The following is a 20,000-nucleotide window of genomic DNA, read 5'->3' as shown; positions in this document are numbered from 1 at the left end:
ACACACACACACACACACACACACACACGCACGCACACACACGTGTATTGTATTCATATGGTATGATCAGGTGTGAGTGGATATTGTTTTGTTGACAAGAAGTTTGTCCACAAATTCCCCTTCAGGAATGACGTAAGCTTTTTAACCACAAAGTTGTTAGATTGAGGGCCAGAAGGGAGATTAGGTGGAGGAAATTAATAATAAGAGAGAATTTGGTGTGTCGGATGTAGTCCAGGTAGAAATTAAGAATAGTGGCAGAAACAGATAGTAGATAGGAATAGTACACATCCTGTAATAAAATAGAGTTATATAAAACTGGAAGTGATATCCAAGACGACAATAGAAGAAATTAGGAATAACGAAAGAGGGGTTGGAAAGGAATACTTTAAAAAGACGATTGGTAAAAAAAAAAAGAAAAAAAAAAAAAACTAATATGATGAAGAGTGTGATACCAAGAAGGCTGGGGGAGTTGAAACAATTGATGGAAACTGAAGACGAATTTTCCATAATTACAGAAGCGCTGGTGAATTACATTCCACAACAACAACAACTACAAACCAAGTTTCTTGTGTTCTTCCATTACAGAAAAAGTCACTGTCTGAGCTCCTATCTACTTTTCAAAGGATGGAAACTGTTCTAATGTTAATACCTTAGTAACTAAGTAAAGATGAGCTCTACGTCTAGTAAGCAAAATGATTTGCCTGTTTATTCATTTATCTATTTATCTATTTATTTATCTATTTACTACTTCATTTATTTATTTGTTCATCTATTTCTCTATTTGCTTATCAATCTATTAATTAGTTTATTAATTTATTGTTTTTTATTCATTCATAATCTACACTTATCTATTATTTTATTTCTTTTATCAATTTATTTATTTATTTATTCATTCATTGTTTTTAGAGTTACAATAAACACTTACTAATGCATTCAAAGCAGAAATTACTCGAATAAATTTGATACATAAATAAATATACCAATGTATGTATGTATCAAATTAATAAACTAATTAATAGATTGATAAGTGAATAGAGAAATAGATAAAGAAATAAATACTATCTCTTCAGTTGTTTTCAGAGTTACAATAAACTCTTACTAATGCATCCAAAGCAGAAATTACTCGAATGAATTTCATACATACATACATATACCAATGTATGTATGTATCAAATTAATAAACTAATTAATAGATTGATAAGTGAATAGAGAAATAGATAAAGAAATAAATATTATCTATTCAGTTGTTTTCAGAGTTACAATAAACTCTTACTAATGCATCCAAAGCAGAAATCACTCGAATAGATTTGATAAAATATTTTTATTCAGTCATTCCATTTGGGCACCAGGATCGAAATAGTGGAAATACATTAGAAAATAGTTATTCTAATTTTTGCTTATTTCAAAAACGTATATTTTGAATATAGATAAAAATCTATTAACGTTAATTCATATGTGTACGATGACTATGTTCGAGACAGTTATGTGCACGGCTACCCTCCATGTGGGGAAACTACAGGTGAAGAGAATAATATCATATGACTCAGATATTATTTATTTTTTCTTTTTTGTAAAAAATTAAACAAATTTGTTCAAATTTCATTGTGGTGTTGAACAGTTTTCAACACAAGTACACAAGTTATCAAAGACAGACTTTTTTTTCTTCTCCTTCTTCTTCTTCATCTTCTCCTCCACTTTCTGTTATAAGCTGTGTTCCGACTATTTTTCCCAAGATTATAGATCGTTAATGAAATGCAATAACTAAAATAAAATATTTGAAAAAAAAAATTCTAGAACTCCATCTAACATCGAGTTTCTTCTGAAATGTTGATATCTAGAGGGAACTCGATATAGAACCAATAATAACATTTGTGGAGAAAAATCAACTGAGACAGTATGGACATATGATGAGAATTGACATGGAAAGATATCCACCACGGTATTGCCAGTGGACATCGGGAGAGAGTAGACCCAAGAGGAGGTGGATAGATGGAATCAGAGCGGCGATAGAAAGGATAGAGGAGAAGTTGAAGGCAGTTGAAGATGAAGAAGAAAGATACAGAGAACGTCACTGATGAAGACATTTCGTGAGGTGTCACAGCTGACGGCGAGAAAGTTGAGAACTTCATCTAACGTTGTGACGCACTGGTTTCAACCTCACTTAACACAACGCAAATTCGAGTTCGAGTCCAGTAACTCACACCGACTGATAACTAATTTTCTTTGGCACCCCAAACACATAGGGCAAAGGTGATGACTTCAATCACATCAAAACACCTGATACAGACTTAATAAAAAAAATCAGGATAGGTGCAATTTAGATATACGAAATTGGCAAAGGTCTTTCATTGGCTACGGATTTGCATGACGTCATTAGATTTGAGGGGATGGAAGTTCAATGCTCTCTCCCCTTTTGGATAGGAGAAACTATGACGTCATTAGATCTCAAAGGTATGTAGCTCGACTTCAGGTTGTGTTGCTTGCAAATGGGAAACAGGTCGGTGAGACTCCTCCGGGCAGTCTTGAATTAATTCGTGAATCATATAAAATAAAATAACTTCTACCCTAGCCTCGGTTTGTGAAATCTGCCTGTCCCATGAGGAAAGAGTAAATGAACCATAAACTAATCTACTGTATATATACAAAGAAGCCGTCTGAAGGAACTAAGAATTTAAGAAGGAAATAGGCAAGAATTGGTTTACTAATAGGGTGGTCGATGGATGGAATAAACTTAGTAACCATGTAGTAAGCGCTGAAACTATCGGTTGTTTTAAAAAACTATCGGTTGTTTTAAAAAACGATTAGACAACTTTATGGATGGGGATGACAGGTGGTGATGGATGCGGAGCTGCCTAGTGTAGGCCTTATTGTCTCTTGCAGTCTCCTTTATTCTTATGTTCTTATGTTGAACAAAAAATAGAGATGATGGAGAGCACAGTAGAAAAACACTTAACATGAGAGTTCTGTGAAAGAAAAAAAAAATCACGAAAAAAAGGACAAAACCTACTATGTAAATTGATAGTGATCGAGAAAAAGTAAAACCATAGGATGGGTTTGCAAGACAAGACGAGTATGAACCAACGGATATGTGTATATTTGAATATGATTGCATATTACGCGTAAATGTGAATAGATATGTTTGAACATATGTACAACTGTTTCAGTTAATTTATGAGGGTTGAAATGTCTGTAGGTAACTATTTAGATAAGCATTGTGCATAATTTTATAGTAAATTTAACTTGAAAAATGAATTGTATTCATAATTGCATACTACATGCATGTGTTATCATTTAATCAGTGTATGAATAAATCGTAAAATATAATTTCTATATATCTTTGAAATCTCGCGAAAACTCGAAAATGTAGGACAATTGGATTAAACTAACGCGTAATTTGCCCTAATGTATATGTGCGTATATTTGCATATTCATTTTATGACAACATTCGTTACTTCTGCCTATTTACGTTTATCTGGCCCGGCCAAGCATGAGCAGGTTATGAATCAAACTATTGAAACGCTAAGCTGTAAGTTACGTAAGCTTTTATGTGAGACACCACCCGTGTACATGAACGCTACACACGAATACACGCATTCGTGTGTGTACACACGCACATACACACACACACACACACACACACACACACACACACACACACACACACACACACACACACACACTATACACACTATACACACTATACACACACTATACACACACTATGCACACATACACACACATACACACACACACATACATATGTACACACGTACACACACAGACACAGACACACACACACACACACACACACACACACACACACACACACACACACACACACACACACACACACACACACACACACACACACACACACACACCTCACACACACACACACACACACACACACACACACACACACACACACACACACACACACACACACACACACACACACACACACACACACACACACAACAAAAACAATATTTCTCTTCCGTATTACCACTTTTCTTCTTTTTTCACTTCTCTTTATTTACACTACTCTTTTATTCTCACAATTTTTTCCTTCCTTCTCACATTTTTTTTTACTTATTTTCCTTTTCTTTGTCATCAATCTTCCCGTTCCTGTCACCACTTTTTTTTTCTCACCACATTTTTCTGTCTCTCTCTCTCTCTGTCTCTCTCTCTCTCTCTCTCTCTCTCTCTCTCTCTCTCTCTCTCTCTCTCTCTCTCTCTCTCTCTCTCTCTCTCTCTCGCTCTCTCTCTCTCTCCTGAGTCTCGTTACTTCCCTAGACATTGTTCTGACTTTTCCTATGAGAAATTCACACATCACTTCATGTTCACATCATCTTCTCTGTCTCTTTTTGTCTCTCTACACCCCCACTTTCTTTTTTTTCTACTTTTCTCTCTAGTCTCTCTTTTTTCCCTCTTTGTTTTCAAAATTTCCCAAAATCATAGTAATTCATTAACATTCATTCATTACAAAAAAAAAAAAAAAAAAAAAAAAAAAAAAAAAAAAACTTCCTTTGGAATTCATTTCTTTTCCGTTTCCATTACTATTACCTCTATTTCTTTAGGTCTCTCTCTCGTGCTTCCGTTCTATTGTCCTGTCAGTCCACTTAAATTTAACAAACTCTCTCTTCTCGTACACCTCCACTGCAGCTCCTACACGGTTACTATTACTAACACAATGCATTAATTCAATACTGTCGTTCACCCAGTATAGTTTCTAATTCCTTTTACTACGTTATCAAAGATATTGTGGAATAAGACTTACTGATCAGTATCATTCATAGTGTAGGGACATTTTTTAGCGTTTTAACAGCCGTTATATCTGCCTCTCTTTATAGATTACTTCATTACACATGAAACAGGAAAGGTAAAATGAATTTAGTAACGCCCTGTTCATTTTTTAAAGTCGGTTTGATTTTATTTTCAATGACCATTATTGAACCCAATAAGCATTCTATTACTTTTGTTAATATATTATATTAATCTATTAACCTGTGGAATGCATTCATGTTAAAAAAATAAAGGATAGTTAAAAAGGTTTTAATTCTGTTTCACTTAAACAAAGGGAGTTACTTATGCCGCACCCTTTACTATGTACTCACCTAGCATCTTGACTACAGCCTTGTTTTTGCGTCTCTCTGTGCTGGCGCTACCCACGTTCCTGCCACTTAGTGCAGAGGCCGCGCGCCCGAGGGCAGTGCTCCTCTTCAGCGTGAGTCCGATCTTGACGTAGAGAACTGTGATGAGAGTCATGGGGACAACAAAGAAGAGGCAGGTCGAGATCTCGAAGGAATACGACAGCGGGTTCTTGATGACGCAGTCCAGGGAGCTGTAATTGGTCGTGTTGTCCGGGTTGAGTTTGTAGACAAGACCGTACTGGACGCACTGAGGCACGGCACAGACTCCTGCCAGGACCCAGATCCCCATCACAAACTTGACGACTCGGCCAAGCTTGGACATCGTGTGCGAGCGGATTGGATGGCAGATCCCTATATACCTCTCCACCGTAAACATAGTGATGGTTAGGATGGACGCGTTCGTGGAAGTCTCGGCAGCCAGACCCCTGATGATGCAAAAGGTCTCACCGAACCTGTAGGGCGTTCCTAGCCAGATGCTATGCATCTCGTGAGGGAACCCTGTTACTAGGAGGAGGAGGTCGCTGATAGCCATACTAAAGAGGTAATAGTTTGTGGCGGTATGCATGATCCTGTTCCTGGATATCACGATACATGTGGCAACATTGCCTACGATCCCTGCCAGGCAGATGACAGCATAGATGATGGTCATAGCCACCTGGACGTCGAAGTCATCCGCAGGGTACTCCATCTCTTCTACCTCACTTAAGGTTCCGTTGATGTACTCGTTCAGTGATAAAGACGCGTTACCCGCGGTCACGGCCGTTATGGCCGTTATGACGGTTGAGGCGTTGTCGTCGGGGAGTACCTCTGGCATGACCCAGTCAGGAAGGTGCGTTGGAGCAGCAAGTACGGTGGAACTGAGAGATCTCACTCTGGCCTCGACCGAAGATTGACTAAGAGGAGGCATCTTTTCCGGTTCCCATGGAGATGAGGAAGTGGAGGAGGGGAAGGGGAATTCCGAGTAGAAGGGTGTGGAAGAGGGGAAGGTACTTGAAGTGAAGGATCCACTGGCGGTAGTTACCGAGGCTGGCGTGGTCCCTGTTGAGTCCATCCTGAGGAAAAGAAACAAAGAGAGGAAATTAAATCTATGGCAACTTTGCAGTACACGAAATCAAATGGACTTTGTCCATATCTTAATGGAAATGTTAACTCTTAAAGGCCCAAAGGCTCCTCTAAGCTGAATAAAATCGTCCGGCATTAGAAAAAACTGAATTACAAAAGAGACCACTAGGATATATATATATATATTTTTTAACGAGATGGGAAAAGGTTAAGAAAAAATAAGATCTTTGTAGTGAAAGTTTTCGAAGAGACGAGCAGGTGAGCATGAGGTTTTTCTGTCCCAGCTCTGAGCTCCTTAGCTCTATTCAAAGATAAAATGTAAACACCAAAGTGTAAAGTCTTTCCAGAAAGGAAGTCAAAAGGAGGAGTTAAGATCATACAGTCCATGGTTCAAGTCCATGAAGAAGTTAATCATTGATAAAGTGTGAAGACTAAATTAAATACTCCCAGCAGTAGCTTTTATTTCTCCAGGCAGTTCAGGCGTATAGGGCAAAGGTGATGGATTTAGCCGCAGCTCTGCGCCTTCCGGTGTAAGCTCCTCAACTTCTTTTTTAGTCGAGTAATATCCCTTGGAATGTCAAAGAATGAGTGAAAAAGCACCGCTCGATCTTGTCAAGACGGTGGTACTTCTTCTGGTGTATCGTCTTAGGAGGAACCGGATTTTTTATTCAGCTGAGGGTTGGACCTCACATTGAACGGGGTCGCGATCAGTCTGAAGCCTGTTCAGGCCGGGATCTGTTTTTTAGTTGTGGTGAAAAAAAAAATCGAAATGAACTTCATTCAGCCCAGGATTTGTTCTTCAGTTGTGTTGTATTAAAAGAAAATAGATCAAAATAATAGATAAAAATCTACACGATGAACTATAGTGTTCACTACGGAAGCAGCAACACAAAGGACCAACTGTATGCCTGAATAAAATCCTTAACTCAATGTCCCTTGGGTGATTAAAATCGCCTGGCGGCAACTAGAATTATAGGCGGAGGAGAGGGAAGTGGATGATGAGGATGAGGAGAATATGGAGAATGAGAATGAGGTGGTAGTGGTGGTAGAAGAAAAGAAGAACGAGAAAGAGGAGAATAGATTGAGGGGGTAGGGGAGAAGAGGAATAACTGTTCATGGAAACTACAGGTATGTAAAGGTAGAGCAAAAATTTGGGAGTGTGGGGCACTTCGTTGATGATAAGGAGAAGAAGGGGCAAGAGCAGAAGCGTGAGATTGTGGTTCTTTCATAAAAAAAAAATGCTAATGAAATTCATTAAAACGTTATCAGCACAAAAATAAAGAAGATCTACAATGCAATATTCTTGGGTTCTATATGTTCATATTTCTTTGTATTCTTGTGTGTTTGGTATTATGTTCATCTTTTGTGGCGAGTGGTGGTGTGGACAAGTTCCGTCGGTGGAAAGCTATAGAAATGATGGTTCATGTCCACATACAAGGTCACCGCGTGACGACAGTAGGAGCTTACGGTTGTTAGTTCCCAAGTTATGACAAAGGAAGTCATGTCTAGCCAGCTCACAGAGCGGGTGATGAATAATTAACTCTTTCGTGGATTTAAGGTCAGGACTCACTAGCACTTCAAGTCTTTCTCACATTCTGTTTTCTATAGAAAGTTGTCTAAGTTATATCTGTATTCTGGGTTGTGTAAACCTACGTTTAACACACTGCACTTTGAAATATTAAGGTTCAATTGCCATTTTGACGATAAAACAATTTATTTATTTATTATTATTATTTTTTTTTACGATATATCCCGGCGCATCTTTCCCTGACTTAATATGGCGTCCTATATTTGTGTCCGCAAACTTACTAACTTCAGTAATGATGTTATTGTCCGAGTCATTTATACATATGAGGAACATCAAGGGACCCAAAAACAGAGCCCTGAGGAATTCCGCTAGTAACTCTCCGCCATTTTTAGATTTTATAACATTAATGGTGACGCAAAGTTTTCTGTTACTAATCTATGCTCTAATCCAATTAAATAATTTTCCTCCTATGCCATGGGATTTGACTCTATATAATAGCCTCTGGTAGGATACCCTGAAGAACGCTTTAATAAATTCAAGGTAAATAAAATCGTAACTATTATTGTTATCTGCCACCTTAGAGACATTAATGTAAAAAGATACATAGATTAGTTAAACATGACCTACCCTTGGCGGGCTCATGCCCTCTTTCTTCGTGACTCTCTCTCTCTCTCTCTCTCTCTCTCACACACACACACACACACACACACACACACACACACACACACACACACACACACACACACACACACACACACACACACACACACACACACACACACACACACACACACACACACACATACATGCCATATATAGTTTGTTGTAATCAAACCAGATTATGTTGTTATTAATAGAAGAAACTCCGGTTTTGGAGTTTATCTCGCCCGCATGAAGTCCCCTTTATGTAGCCTACCCAAGACAAAAAGGCTACATAACTAGCGGAAGCTGTGCACCCACGCCCTGAATAGAAGCTTCGTTCTCCGCCACACAGCCAGTCAAAGGCTACATAACTGGCGGCAGCGGTGCACCCACGTCCTGAATAGAAACGACGTACTCAGCCACGCAACCAAGGGTACACAACCGAGCAAACTGGCGAGCGGTGCTCTCATTCCAAACTCCGAAGAGACAAGCCTACTTTATACCAGAAACACTGGTTACACTCGCGTCAACCACAGAAGGCCGAACAAAACCTTCAGCCACTCAAGCCACGTCTACCATTCAGAAGGAACAGACCACGGTCTACGAAGAAGAAATCATCTGTCTTCGACTTCTCATATCTTCGATCAAGCTCCCAGAATAGACGAATCAAGCCACAGGATTCTCTTCACTTCCGCATCTGCCGTATACATGTGGATCACGTGCGTGGTAGGTGATGGTTAGTAATAGTTACATTGCCTCCCCGACCTTTTGAGGTACGTCCGCGTACCTTGGGTTAAGGTCGTGACAGTGGGGTTTGGCATCCATAAATGTAAAAAAAAAAAAAAAAAAAAAAATCAAGTCGCTAGTGGGAGATATTGATATGTAACGAAATGAAAAGGTGTTCTACTTAGAGAACTGGGGTTAAATATAGACACGTGAGCATAACATTTTGATAATTTTGTTCACCATGGCGACGTCATTGATAAGTTATCATTTGGGTAATTTGAAATAATCCTGTTTGAGTAAAAAGTGAATTAATAGAGATAAGCAATATATATGACATGAATAAGGTTTTATCTGTCATTCAAAGACTTTCGTTCAAATGAATTTGCTTTGTGTTTGTGTTTGTGAGAGGAAAATATATAAGGCGAACAATCATCTAAAACAGGGATTCACAAACAAAGGTCATGATCACCAGAAAGGTCATGAGTCTTTATGTGGAGGTCATGGAAAGTCATGGAAGGTCATGGAAGGTCATGGAAGGTCATGGAAGGTCAAACTATATGTACAATCAGGCACACAGCCCGCAGATTGATTTCCTTGTATAAAAAAAGCAAATACATTCTTCTCATTAAAACATATCAGATCAATCCTTGTTGATAAACATTGATAAACAACGATATATATTTTTTCTTATTTCTCTCTCTGTTGTGATTAATAGTGTTTAAAGTAATGTATCTACTTCTGACCCAGTTCAGTGGACAAGATGCAGGGATGACCCGTGTAGTAATCAATAACTCTGTTAGCTTTGTGTATAGATGTAGAATTTTAAAGTGATGCGTCATTGTATGCGTGTGTATGTACGTATGTATAACAAAAATGGAAGTTTCCAGATAAAGCATAATTACCATTTCTGTTTACGTGTTTAACTATCATCTTATTTTTGGTAGATGCGGAAGTTGAATGAATGGGAAATATATTATTAATATTATTAAATCTAAATTGTTGTATCACTAAAATTTGAATGTATGTAAATTTCTGGGTGCAAGGAATAATTATAAAAATTGAATGAATGCAACTCTAATGCAACTCTTGCGAGACGCCTTCCATAACTAGGGTGACGCGGTAAGCTGAGAATCGGAGGCGATATCGTGAGAGTCAGACGTGGGTAGTGTGTTCTGTGAAATAAAACTGTGAACGCTTATCATAAATTTTTCACTTTCCATTTATTGTCCAAACAATAGATGGTGGCAGCGGTGGGATACAGATTCCGAACAATTACGAAAGGGCAAGTGCATTCATTAGTGCATTCATCAAATTTATTTTATTATATCTTATTTTATTTTATTTTATTGTTTTGTTTTGTTTAGTTTTGTTTTATTTTGTTTCATTTCATTTTATTTTATTTTATTTTATTTTTATACTGACTAAATTCGTAGAAATTTGGTCACTCTCGTTTCTGTACAACGAAGGCCAAAGGTTGATCCCAAAAGCCAGAGTGTCAAAACACAAAAGGCAAAAGTAATGTTCTTGGTCCTCATTTACTTTCCTTGTGATTTTATCCATAATCATGTTGAACAACCACGGTGCAATAACATAACACTGGCTCCACAGAGAACAACTCAACTCCTGTTTTTTCACATACACGCACACACACTCAACACTCGACGGTGCAGTGATAGCGTTCGCAACCGCTGCTACAAAGGACCGAGTTTGAATCCCACCTAGAGATGAAATAATTTCAGTATCGCTGCGCTGCAAGTCGTTACTCCAACTCTCGTGGGCAGGGAGTTGGGGTGCGTGTAAAGTCACAGCATTACCCATAGATCGGTCATATATGAGCTCTGAGCTCTTATTCGGGAGGGTAATAGCTGTCGATCACTAGTCCAGCACGTGATTCAAGACCATGGTGAGTCATCAATAAGAAATCTTTCATCATCTTCACTTGTGTATTATTACTCACTTACCTCAACGCAAATGGAAGACTGCCTAACATGATTGTCTAGTGCACACACACGCGCGTGCGTGCACACACACACACACACACACACACACACACACACACACACACACACACACACACACACACACACACACACACACACACACACACACACACACACACACACACACACACACACAGACAAATGCATACACATGAGGACGCAGCGCCCGGATGCCATTATATTTTTAGCATTTTATTCGTCCGAGGAAAAATACATAATAATTAGGCATAGAGGGAGAAAGAACAATATTTTAAGGATTATTTCTCGGGCATAGTATTCACCATTTCAGCTTTCAAAACCAGTCGGAGAGAGAAAATAATGTATATATATTTTTTTCGTAGCTCTAAGAAATAATGAAAAGAAATGTGGTATTCTAAGAAAAATGCTTGGTTCACATTGCATAAGGGTGTTTTTACATAAACAAATGAATATTATTCTACATTATATTATCGGGGAGATTTACCAGGATATAAACTTGGATAGAATGATAATAGAGGATATCCCCCAAGATTATAAGGACTTAACAAAATTTAAGAAAACTAAATGTCAAAAGAGAAAAAACGGGACGGGGATTGGGACCTGGCATCCTTCTCCCTGTAGCCCCACAGGGGACATTCATAAAAAAAAGTAAAGGCATAAGAGGGTCTAGGAGTTTTCCAACCAGCACCCTAAGGTTTGGGTCTTATAATGTGCGTGGATGTGGTACAGATGAGAGTAAAAGGGAAGAGATAGGTAGTATGTTTATGAGAAGAAAGATGGATGTGTTGGCTTTGAGTGAAAATAAGTTGAGATGGAAGGGTGAGTATGAGTTTGGGAGTGTAGTTGGGAGGTTCTCAGGAGTGGAGAGAGGGCGAGGGAGATAAGGGTGGCTATACTAGTAAGTGAAGAGATAGGTAAACGTGTAGTGGAGTGGAAGGAGGTTTCTTCAAGGATAATGTGGATGAAGGTGAAACTAGGAAAGGAGATGTGGGTTTTTGTAAATGCATATGAGCCTGGTAATGAGAAGAGTGTAGAAGAAAGGGAGACATTTTGGATAGATTTAAATGAGTGCATAAAGAGGTTAGGAAGGAGCGTCAATGTAGTAGTATTGTAAGACCTTGATGCTAGGGTAGGAAATGAACCAATTGACGGAGTGGTTGGGAAATAAGGAGTTTCAGGAAAGAATTGTAGAGGAGAGTTGATGGTGGAGATGTGTTTAGAAAAAGAGTTGATGATAGCAAATACAGTGTTTCGGAAGAGTCAAGCATAAGTATACATGGGATAGGGTGGTGGATGGAAGAGTGGTAGATAGAGCGTTGATGGACTATGTAGTGGTAGATAGGAGTATAATAGCAAGGGTTAAGGATGTATATGCGCTAAGGGGAGAGAGTGGGGAATATTGGATCATTTTTTTATGGAATGTGAGTTGAGAGTGGAGGATAGATGGAGAAAGGGGAAAAGGACAAAAGCTAGGGAGGTGCTTGTAGTGAACTCTTTAGATTAAAAGGAAAAGGAGAAAGAGTACAAGAAGAAGTTGAGAGAGGAGTGGGAGGGAGTGAAGGATAGAGTAGAGCTAGTAGTGGAGGAGGAATGGGGATGGTTCAAGGAGGGAGTCACAAAGTGTGCAAATATGGTGTGTGGAATAAGAAGGACGGGAGGAAATAGAGGGAAGGGTAGTGAATGGTGGGATGAGGAAACAAAGAAGGGTGTAGAAGAGAAGAAGCGAGCTTTCACAGATTGGTTACAAAATAGGACGAGGGAGTCATATGAGACGTACAAAGAAAAGAGAAGAGAAGTAAAGCACAAGGTAAAGGAGGCAAAGAGGAGAGCAGATTTGAAATGGGGTAAGAGTATGACAGAAAATTTTGAAAGTAATAGAAAGATGTTTTGGAAAGAAATCAAGAGAGGAAGAGGAGGCGAATCAAGTAGAGAAGAAAAGGTAAAAGGTGCAGATGGAGAGATGATAATGGAAGAGAAGACAGTAAGGGGAAGATGAGCAGAGTATTTTAAGGAGTTACTAAAGGTGAAGGAGGATAGGGAGGGAAAGATAGTTGCAGTGGGAAGTGTCAAGAATATGACCATTATGAATGAGAAAAATGGAGGAGAAACAAGGAAAGATGAAGTGAAGGCAGTTAAGATGATGAAAGCAGGTAAGGCACCTGGTCTGGATGGATGCCATGTAGAATGTCTAATAAAAGTAGGTACAGTGATGGTGGACTGGCTGGTGAGGTTATCTAATGTTTACTGGAGAGAGGGTAGAGTGTCTGTATAGTTCCACTCTACAAGGGAAAAGGAACAGTATGGATTTAGGACAGGTAGAAACTGCATAGATCAGATATTTGTGGTAAGACAGATATGTGAGAAAGTTTTAGGAAAAGGTAAGGATGTATTTTGGGCTTTTATGGATCTGAAAAAGGCTTACGACAGGGTAGACAGGAAGGCACTGTTTTTTTTTCAGGTTTACAGGATAAGAGGAAAGCTTCTAGGAGCTGTCAAGAGTATTTACCAGGGTAGTAGAGCATGTGTCAGGATTAGAAATGGAGAGAGTGAGTGGTTCGAGGTAAAGGTAGGATTCCGTCAGGGGTGTGTTATGTCGCCCTGGGTGTTCAACTTATACATGGATGGGGTGGTGCGAGAGGTAAATGGAAGGGTGGTGGGTCAGGGATTGGAGATGGTTAAAGAAAATGGAGAAAAGTGGGAGGTGAGCCAGCTGTTTTTTGCGGACGACACTGTGCTTGTAGCAGGATCAGAGGAGGGATTGAGAGGGTTGGTGACAGAGTTTGGGAGAGTATGTGAAAGAAGAAAGCTAAAGATAAATGTGGGTAAAAGTAAGGTGATGAGATGTACAAGGGGTGAAAGGGGCAGCAGACTGGAAATGAGCATTAAGGGAGAGCGACTAGAGGAAGTGGATAGTTTTAGATACTTGGGTGCGAATGTGGCAGGAAAAGGTGGAGTGGAGGTGGAGGTAGAATGTAGATTGAGAGAAGCGAGTGAATGCCTTGGTGGATTAAAAAGTGTAATGAGGAATAGACATTTAGGAATGGATGCTAAGAGGAGATTGTATGAAGGATTGATTGTGCCTACAGCACTGTATGGGACAGAAACATGGAACATAAGAGAGGAAGAGAGAATGAGTTTGAATGAGTTTGAGATGAGGTGTCTGAAAAGTATGATGGGGGTTACTAGGCTGGATAGAGTGAGAAATGAGGTGAGAAGGAGAACAGGGGTGGTATGGGAGTTGGGAGATAGGGTGGATGAAAGAGCATTAGGATGGTTTGGACACATGGAAAGAATGAGTGAAGAAAGACTAGTAAAAGAGTTAAGGAAGGCAGATGTGGAGGAAGTGAACATGAGGGGGCGACCTAGGATGAGATGGATGGATGGGGTGAAATGGGTTTTGGGGAAGAGGGGAATGTCTGTTAAGGAAGGACGGGAGAGGACAGAAGACAGGGGTGAATGGAGAAGGGTTTTGTATGAATGATGTGATGCATGAGGTGGAATGGGTGGGGGGATAGGGGGTGAGGTAGCATATGTGAGCAAAATTTTGACGCAGCCCGAAGGGATTTCTCCCCGTCATCTCCCTCTTTGCATGAGGGGACGGAGAGGGGTGGGGTCGCCGATTAAATGAAGCGGCCTTGCTATGGATGTGCTGTGTCTTGCGACACTGCTTCTGACCCAGGGCAGTGGACAAGATGCAGGGATGACCCATCATCCAGGAGGTGCCAAGATAAGAGGGAGGACAGAGGGTGGGAGGGGAGTGGAGTGTATTAGGGATGGAATGGGTGAGAATAATTTGTATGTCTTTGTTTTTTGGCTACCTCCCTTGTAAGGGGGAAAAAGTCTTTGGTATATGTATGTAAATGTCAAAAGGATGCGGGTAAACACAGTTTTCCATACAAATGTACAAATACTTGAAATGGCATAGAAGGCATCCGACCTAGTTATGGACCGAAAGGCCTTCTATCGGCATGCTCCGCCTTTGTAATCCTTTGTAATAATTTGTAAAGTACAGGATGGAATTATCCTTGAATTTAGATATAATTATGAAAACTCGAGAGTAAGGTAACAGCTAAGTTGGAATTGTACGTAAATTCAAACTAGGAATGATGTTTGGAATCTAGAAAACAATAAACGAATGGTGCTTCTTTCCAGTATTAAAAGAATTAGGTAAACACACAAGCACACACACACACACACACACACACACACACACACACACACACACACACACACACACACACACACACACACACACACACACACACACACACACACACACACACACAACGTTTTTATGTGTGTGATGCACCATGGTCTTGGATTACATGTTGTACTCGTGATTGACAGCTATTTCCCTACCGGAAGAGAGCTCAGAGCTCTGTGACCGATCTATGGGTAATGCTGTGACCTTACACACACACACACACACACACACACACACACACACACACACACACACACACACACACACACACACACACACACACACACACACACACACACACACACACACACACACGCACACGCACACGCACACGCACACACACACACACACACACACACAAAACTCCCCGCCCACGAGAGTTGGAGTAAGGACCCGCAGCGCAGCGATATTGAAATTATTTCAACCCTGAGCGGGATTCGAACCCGGACCGCCGTAGTGGCGGCCGGGAACTCTATCACTGCGCCATCGTCTGTGTGTGTGTGTGTGTGTGTGTGTGTGTGTGTGTGTGTGTGTGTGTGTGTGTGTGTGTGTGTGTGTGTGTGTGTGTGTGTGTGTGTGTGTGTGTGTGTGTGTGTGTGTGTGTGTGTGTGCGCAGCCCTTCATTCACAGTGAGTGAATCGAGAAATGATAAACAAGGTAATTTGATCAAAGAATTTACCTCCATTTCTTTGAAAGATGTCGTGGTTTTTTAATCTACTTTTGAAAATAAACATCTCTGTTGGAAAACGGTTGTCAGAGACAAAAGAAGACAGGTAGGCGTCACTTAAATTAAGAATAGCTTTCGGAAGCTGGCTTTGAAAAGGTTAATTAAGAAAGGCATTTAGTTTGTTTTTATGGAAAGGCTGCCATGGAAATCAATAGCTTCATGGTACCCACTGTGATTTTTTTTTATATCATTATATAAAGTATAGGGAATTGGATCTAGGATAGTCTTAAATCTGTCATGCTACAACCACTGTGTTATTGTTTTCCAGTAACTTAAACATACCGGGGAGTTCCGTTAACATGACTAGGTGAGTGAGATTATTGGCGGTATGGTCCACAATGAATCTGTTAAACGTTTTTGATGGCATAATGTTCCGAGATTTTTAGTATTTCTATTTCTCTTCGATTGGGTTTGGCATCGAGAACGTGCGGGTCTGTAGTCGTGAGGATCCTGTAAAATGTTTTTTGCTAAACTTTTCCTACAAATATAGCCGGTTGTTGCTATACAGGCCTTGACGTCACGTTCATTTTGTTTCATTTTCTTGGTAGGAGAACAAACTTAATTGTCTTAAGAAATGCAATGAATCCCACACACTGAACAAAAAATCCAATTCATATTAATCTAAAAATCTGGGTAGAATGTAAGATTTCTTTTAGCAGCCACTAACTCTCAGAGAGATAATAAACAAAACTTGAAGAAATAGATCTTCATGATCCTCATGAACTTTGTTGTGATGTTGTTATATTTAGTCTTGGTATAAAAGAATACTTGCATTAGGTTTTGCTCGTTGATTATGCTCTTTTAATTTGAGATTTTGTACGACACTGTCTGGTGACCTCGAGAGCCGTTGTAGCTTGACCTGATCTCATGCTACAAGCCAGACAGACTCTTTGGGTCGAATCTGTAAAGAAAACGGATACGGTCTTCACAAAGAAGTAATGAAGGTCCAGCGAGATTAGCGTTGAAGAGGACTCTTATCACCAATATTCATCTTCAGAACTCACAAAAAGCCTTATTTCTATCTGGAGATGCAATCTTAAGATGATAGAACTCGATTTCTAGATTTCAATATATTAAATTTGAATATTTTCTTCCTATTTCTTTTTTCACATAAAAAGAGCTAACATTAGCCCCATTTCTTCCTCCTGTTACTCACTGACGTAGAAACAGACCCAGATTAAAGAAACTTAGGAAACTGACAAAAAAATCTTCACAGACATATGTATATATATATATATATATACATATATATATATATATATATACATATATACATACATATCTATATATATATATATCTATCTTTCTATATATACATATATATATATGTATGTATGCATGTACGTATCTTAAAGGCAATACCACATGATTTCGTTCTGACAGGGTGTTTTGCAGCGATAAGCCTATTTCAAATATAAAAATCTCCACTCCCACCCTCCTAATATTACTCCCTAATATCCACTAACCCCACCTCATCCCTTAATCCACCACCCCCACCCCCACCCCTCGAGGTCCTTCAATTATCTGAGAACTTAATAATGGCGAATATTGATCAACCTGACCCTAATTGGAAAGTAGCAAGTAAGGGTTCGCTGGTGATATCAAGCCATTGCATGGATGAGGGACATTTTTGATCGCAAGAGGTAGAGTTTGAGATGGCAAAGGAGAAAATTTAGGAGATGTATTGGCGTGATATTTAGGAGAGTTATAGAGTGGATGGTATTCAAGGTAAAAATTAATTTGCATATCTTTCTTATAATTTTCCATTTTCATTTCATTTGTTTATTTGTCAATTTATCTAAATATGCATATATCTGATAATCTATTCATTTTTTATCTATTCGCTTCTTTCTTCATGTATATACTTGCTTATCTACTCCTTTACTGGTTTATCTATTTGATTGTTTAGTTATTTATTTAATTGTTTATTTATCTATTTAGTTATTAATTCTATTACTTCTGGTTGGGGTGAAGATTGGTCCTCTATCATTGAAATAATGTGTGAATTTGGTCCATAGGAGTCTCACCATAATCCGTAAATTACTAATCAAATCTTACTTAAGTAGTCAATACTTCACAGTGATAGAACTGGGAGAGAAATCAAGCCCAAGCTATGCTGTCTTAATTTGATCTTATTTAGATGACAATGACAGTGACAAAAAAAACAAAAAAAAAAAAAAAAAAAACAAAAAAAAAAACAACGACAACGAAATCGACAACGACAACGACAACGACAACAACGACAACGACAACAACGACAACAACAACAACAATAACAACAATAACAATAACAATAATAACAATAATAACAATAATAACAATAACAACAATAACAACAATAACAACAATAACAACAATAACAACAATAACAACAATAACAACAATAACAACAATAACAACAATAATAACAAAAATAATGATAATAATAATAGTATATAAATGAAAAATCAAAGCCAATCTTTACACTAAGCGCAATTATCACAACTATTGTGGATCCGTTTGACTTGAAAAGATTGGTTCATGTTTTGTTTGGAAATGTATCGTAGCATGAAAAGATTCCCTTCGTGTAATCAAATATCAAAGAACAATTTTCCTTTACTATAAAGGAAACCCCGATTCCGGTAATTTGTCCTTTTCATCGATCTGAACTTCTGGTGACACGCCATTTATTTGAGCAACAGAGCTCCTTAACGAGAAAAAAAAAAAATAGCCTTTGTAAAGGGTCTAAAGAAGCAAGTCCGGCAGACCTTTGTCCTCATTGTACACCTAATAAGGGAGAGGGATGAGCGTGTGCCCGGGTTAAACCCTATAACTTCAGATGACATGATGACAAAAAAGGACATACTTTCAAATCTAAAAAAAAAAAAAAAAAAAAAAAAAAAAAAAAAAAAAAAAAAAAAAAAAAAAAAAAAAAAAAAAAAAAAAAAAAAAAAAAAAAAAATCTAGTATCTGATTGTTTATAGCAAGGGCTAGCATGAAGAATATGAAATCATTTCAGTGTCTCTCATGACTACAGAGGAAAAAAATATACATATGTATAGGTTTCTTATAAAGTACATTACCATTATATTATTTGTTTTTGTTTTGTTATCATTTGTCTGTCTGATTTTCATTTATTATTAGTTATATGTCAATTCATTATTATCTACTATTTACCTGTTTGTTTATTATTTAACTATACCTATGCATTTATTTATGTATCTTATTTGTTATTTACATTATTATAGTTTTTATTTATCATTTTATTACTACGATTTTTTTCGCATCCGTCCTAGATATGGATCAAAAGGTCTCCTGTCGACATGCTCCGCCTTTGTAATCCTTTGTAATCCTTTTTCGTATCTACACAACAAGCGGCTGGCATGAATGGTTTAAGAGGAGACAGCCACGTGGTATACAGAAGCACTGATAGGGAAGAATAGCAGGGAGATAGGAAGGATGACACGTAGATAGGAAGAACAAAGAAGGATGGTGGGAAGATAGGAAACGCAAAGAAGAACAGTAGGAAGATAGGAGAGATGACGCATGGATAGGAAGAACAAAGAAGGATGGTAGGAAGATAGGAAAGATGACACGTGGATAGGAAGAACAAAGAAGGATGGTGGGAAGATAGGAAACGCAAAGAAGAACAGTAGGAAGATAGGAGAGATGACACGTGGATAGGAAGAACAAAGAAGGACGGTAGGAACACAAGAAAACACAAAGGACAGTAGGAAGACAGGAAGGGCAAAGGAGGATGGTAGAAAGATAGGAAGACAAGGATGAGCAGAGGAAGAACAAAGCAGAGTAATAGGAATATAGAGAGTACAAGAAATGATAGGAAGAAGATAGGAAGAACAATGAAGGATGGCAGGAAGATAGGAAGGATGGCAGGAAGATAGGAAGGATGGCACATGAATAGGAAGGACAAAAAAGGACAGTAGGAAGATAGGAAATACAAAGGACAATAGGAAGATAGGAAAAACATAGAAGAACAGTA

At 38.6% G+C, this 20,000-nt stretch overlaps 1 protein-coding gene across 3 annotated transcripts in view; it reads right to left on the bottom strand.

The window, feature by feature from the left end:
- LOC143021022 (neurotensin receptor type 1-like) overlaps positions 1 to 20,000 on the bottom strand; it is a 361,946-nt gene that overhangs the window by 194,764 nt on the left and 147,182 nt on the right. For all 3 annotated transcript variants that reach the window (XR_012965965.1, XR_012965966.1, XM_076178192.1), the window contains exon 2: positions 5,118 to 6,205. Coding sequence is in view for 1 of the 3 variants with exons in the window: in XM_076178192.1 (XP_076034307.1) it covers positions 5,118 to 6,204 (1,087 nt within the window). In the remaining 2 variants the exon portion in view is untranslated. The remainder of the gene's footprint in view (positions 1 to 5,117; positions 6,206 to 20,000) is intronic.

This window comes from Oratosquilla oratoria, chromosome 3 (assembly GCF_046742065.1).
Source record: "Oratosquilla oratoria isolate Oo_2021 chromosome 3, ASM4674206v1, whole genome shotgun sequence".
Lineage (NCBI taxonomy): Eukaryota > Metazoa > Arthropoda > Malacostraca > Stomatopoda > Squillidae > Oratosquilla > Oratosquilla oratoria.
Note: the sequence above shows the minus strand (reverse complement) of the source record. Positions and strands in the feature narration are given on the sequence as shown.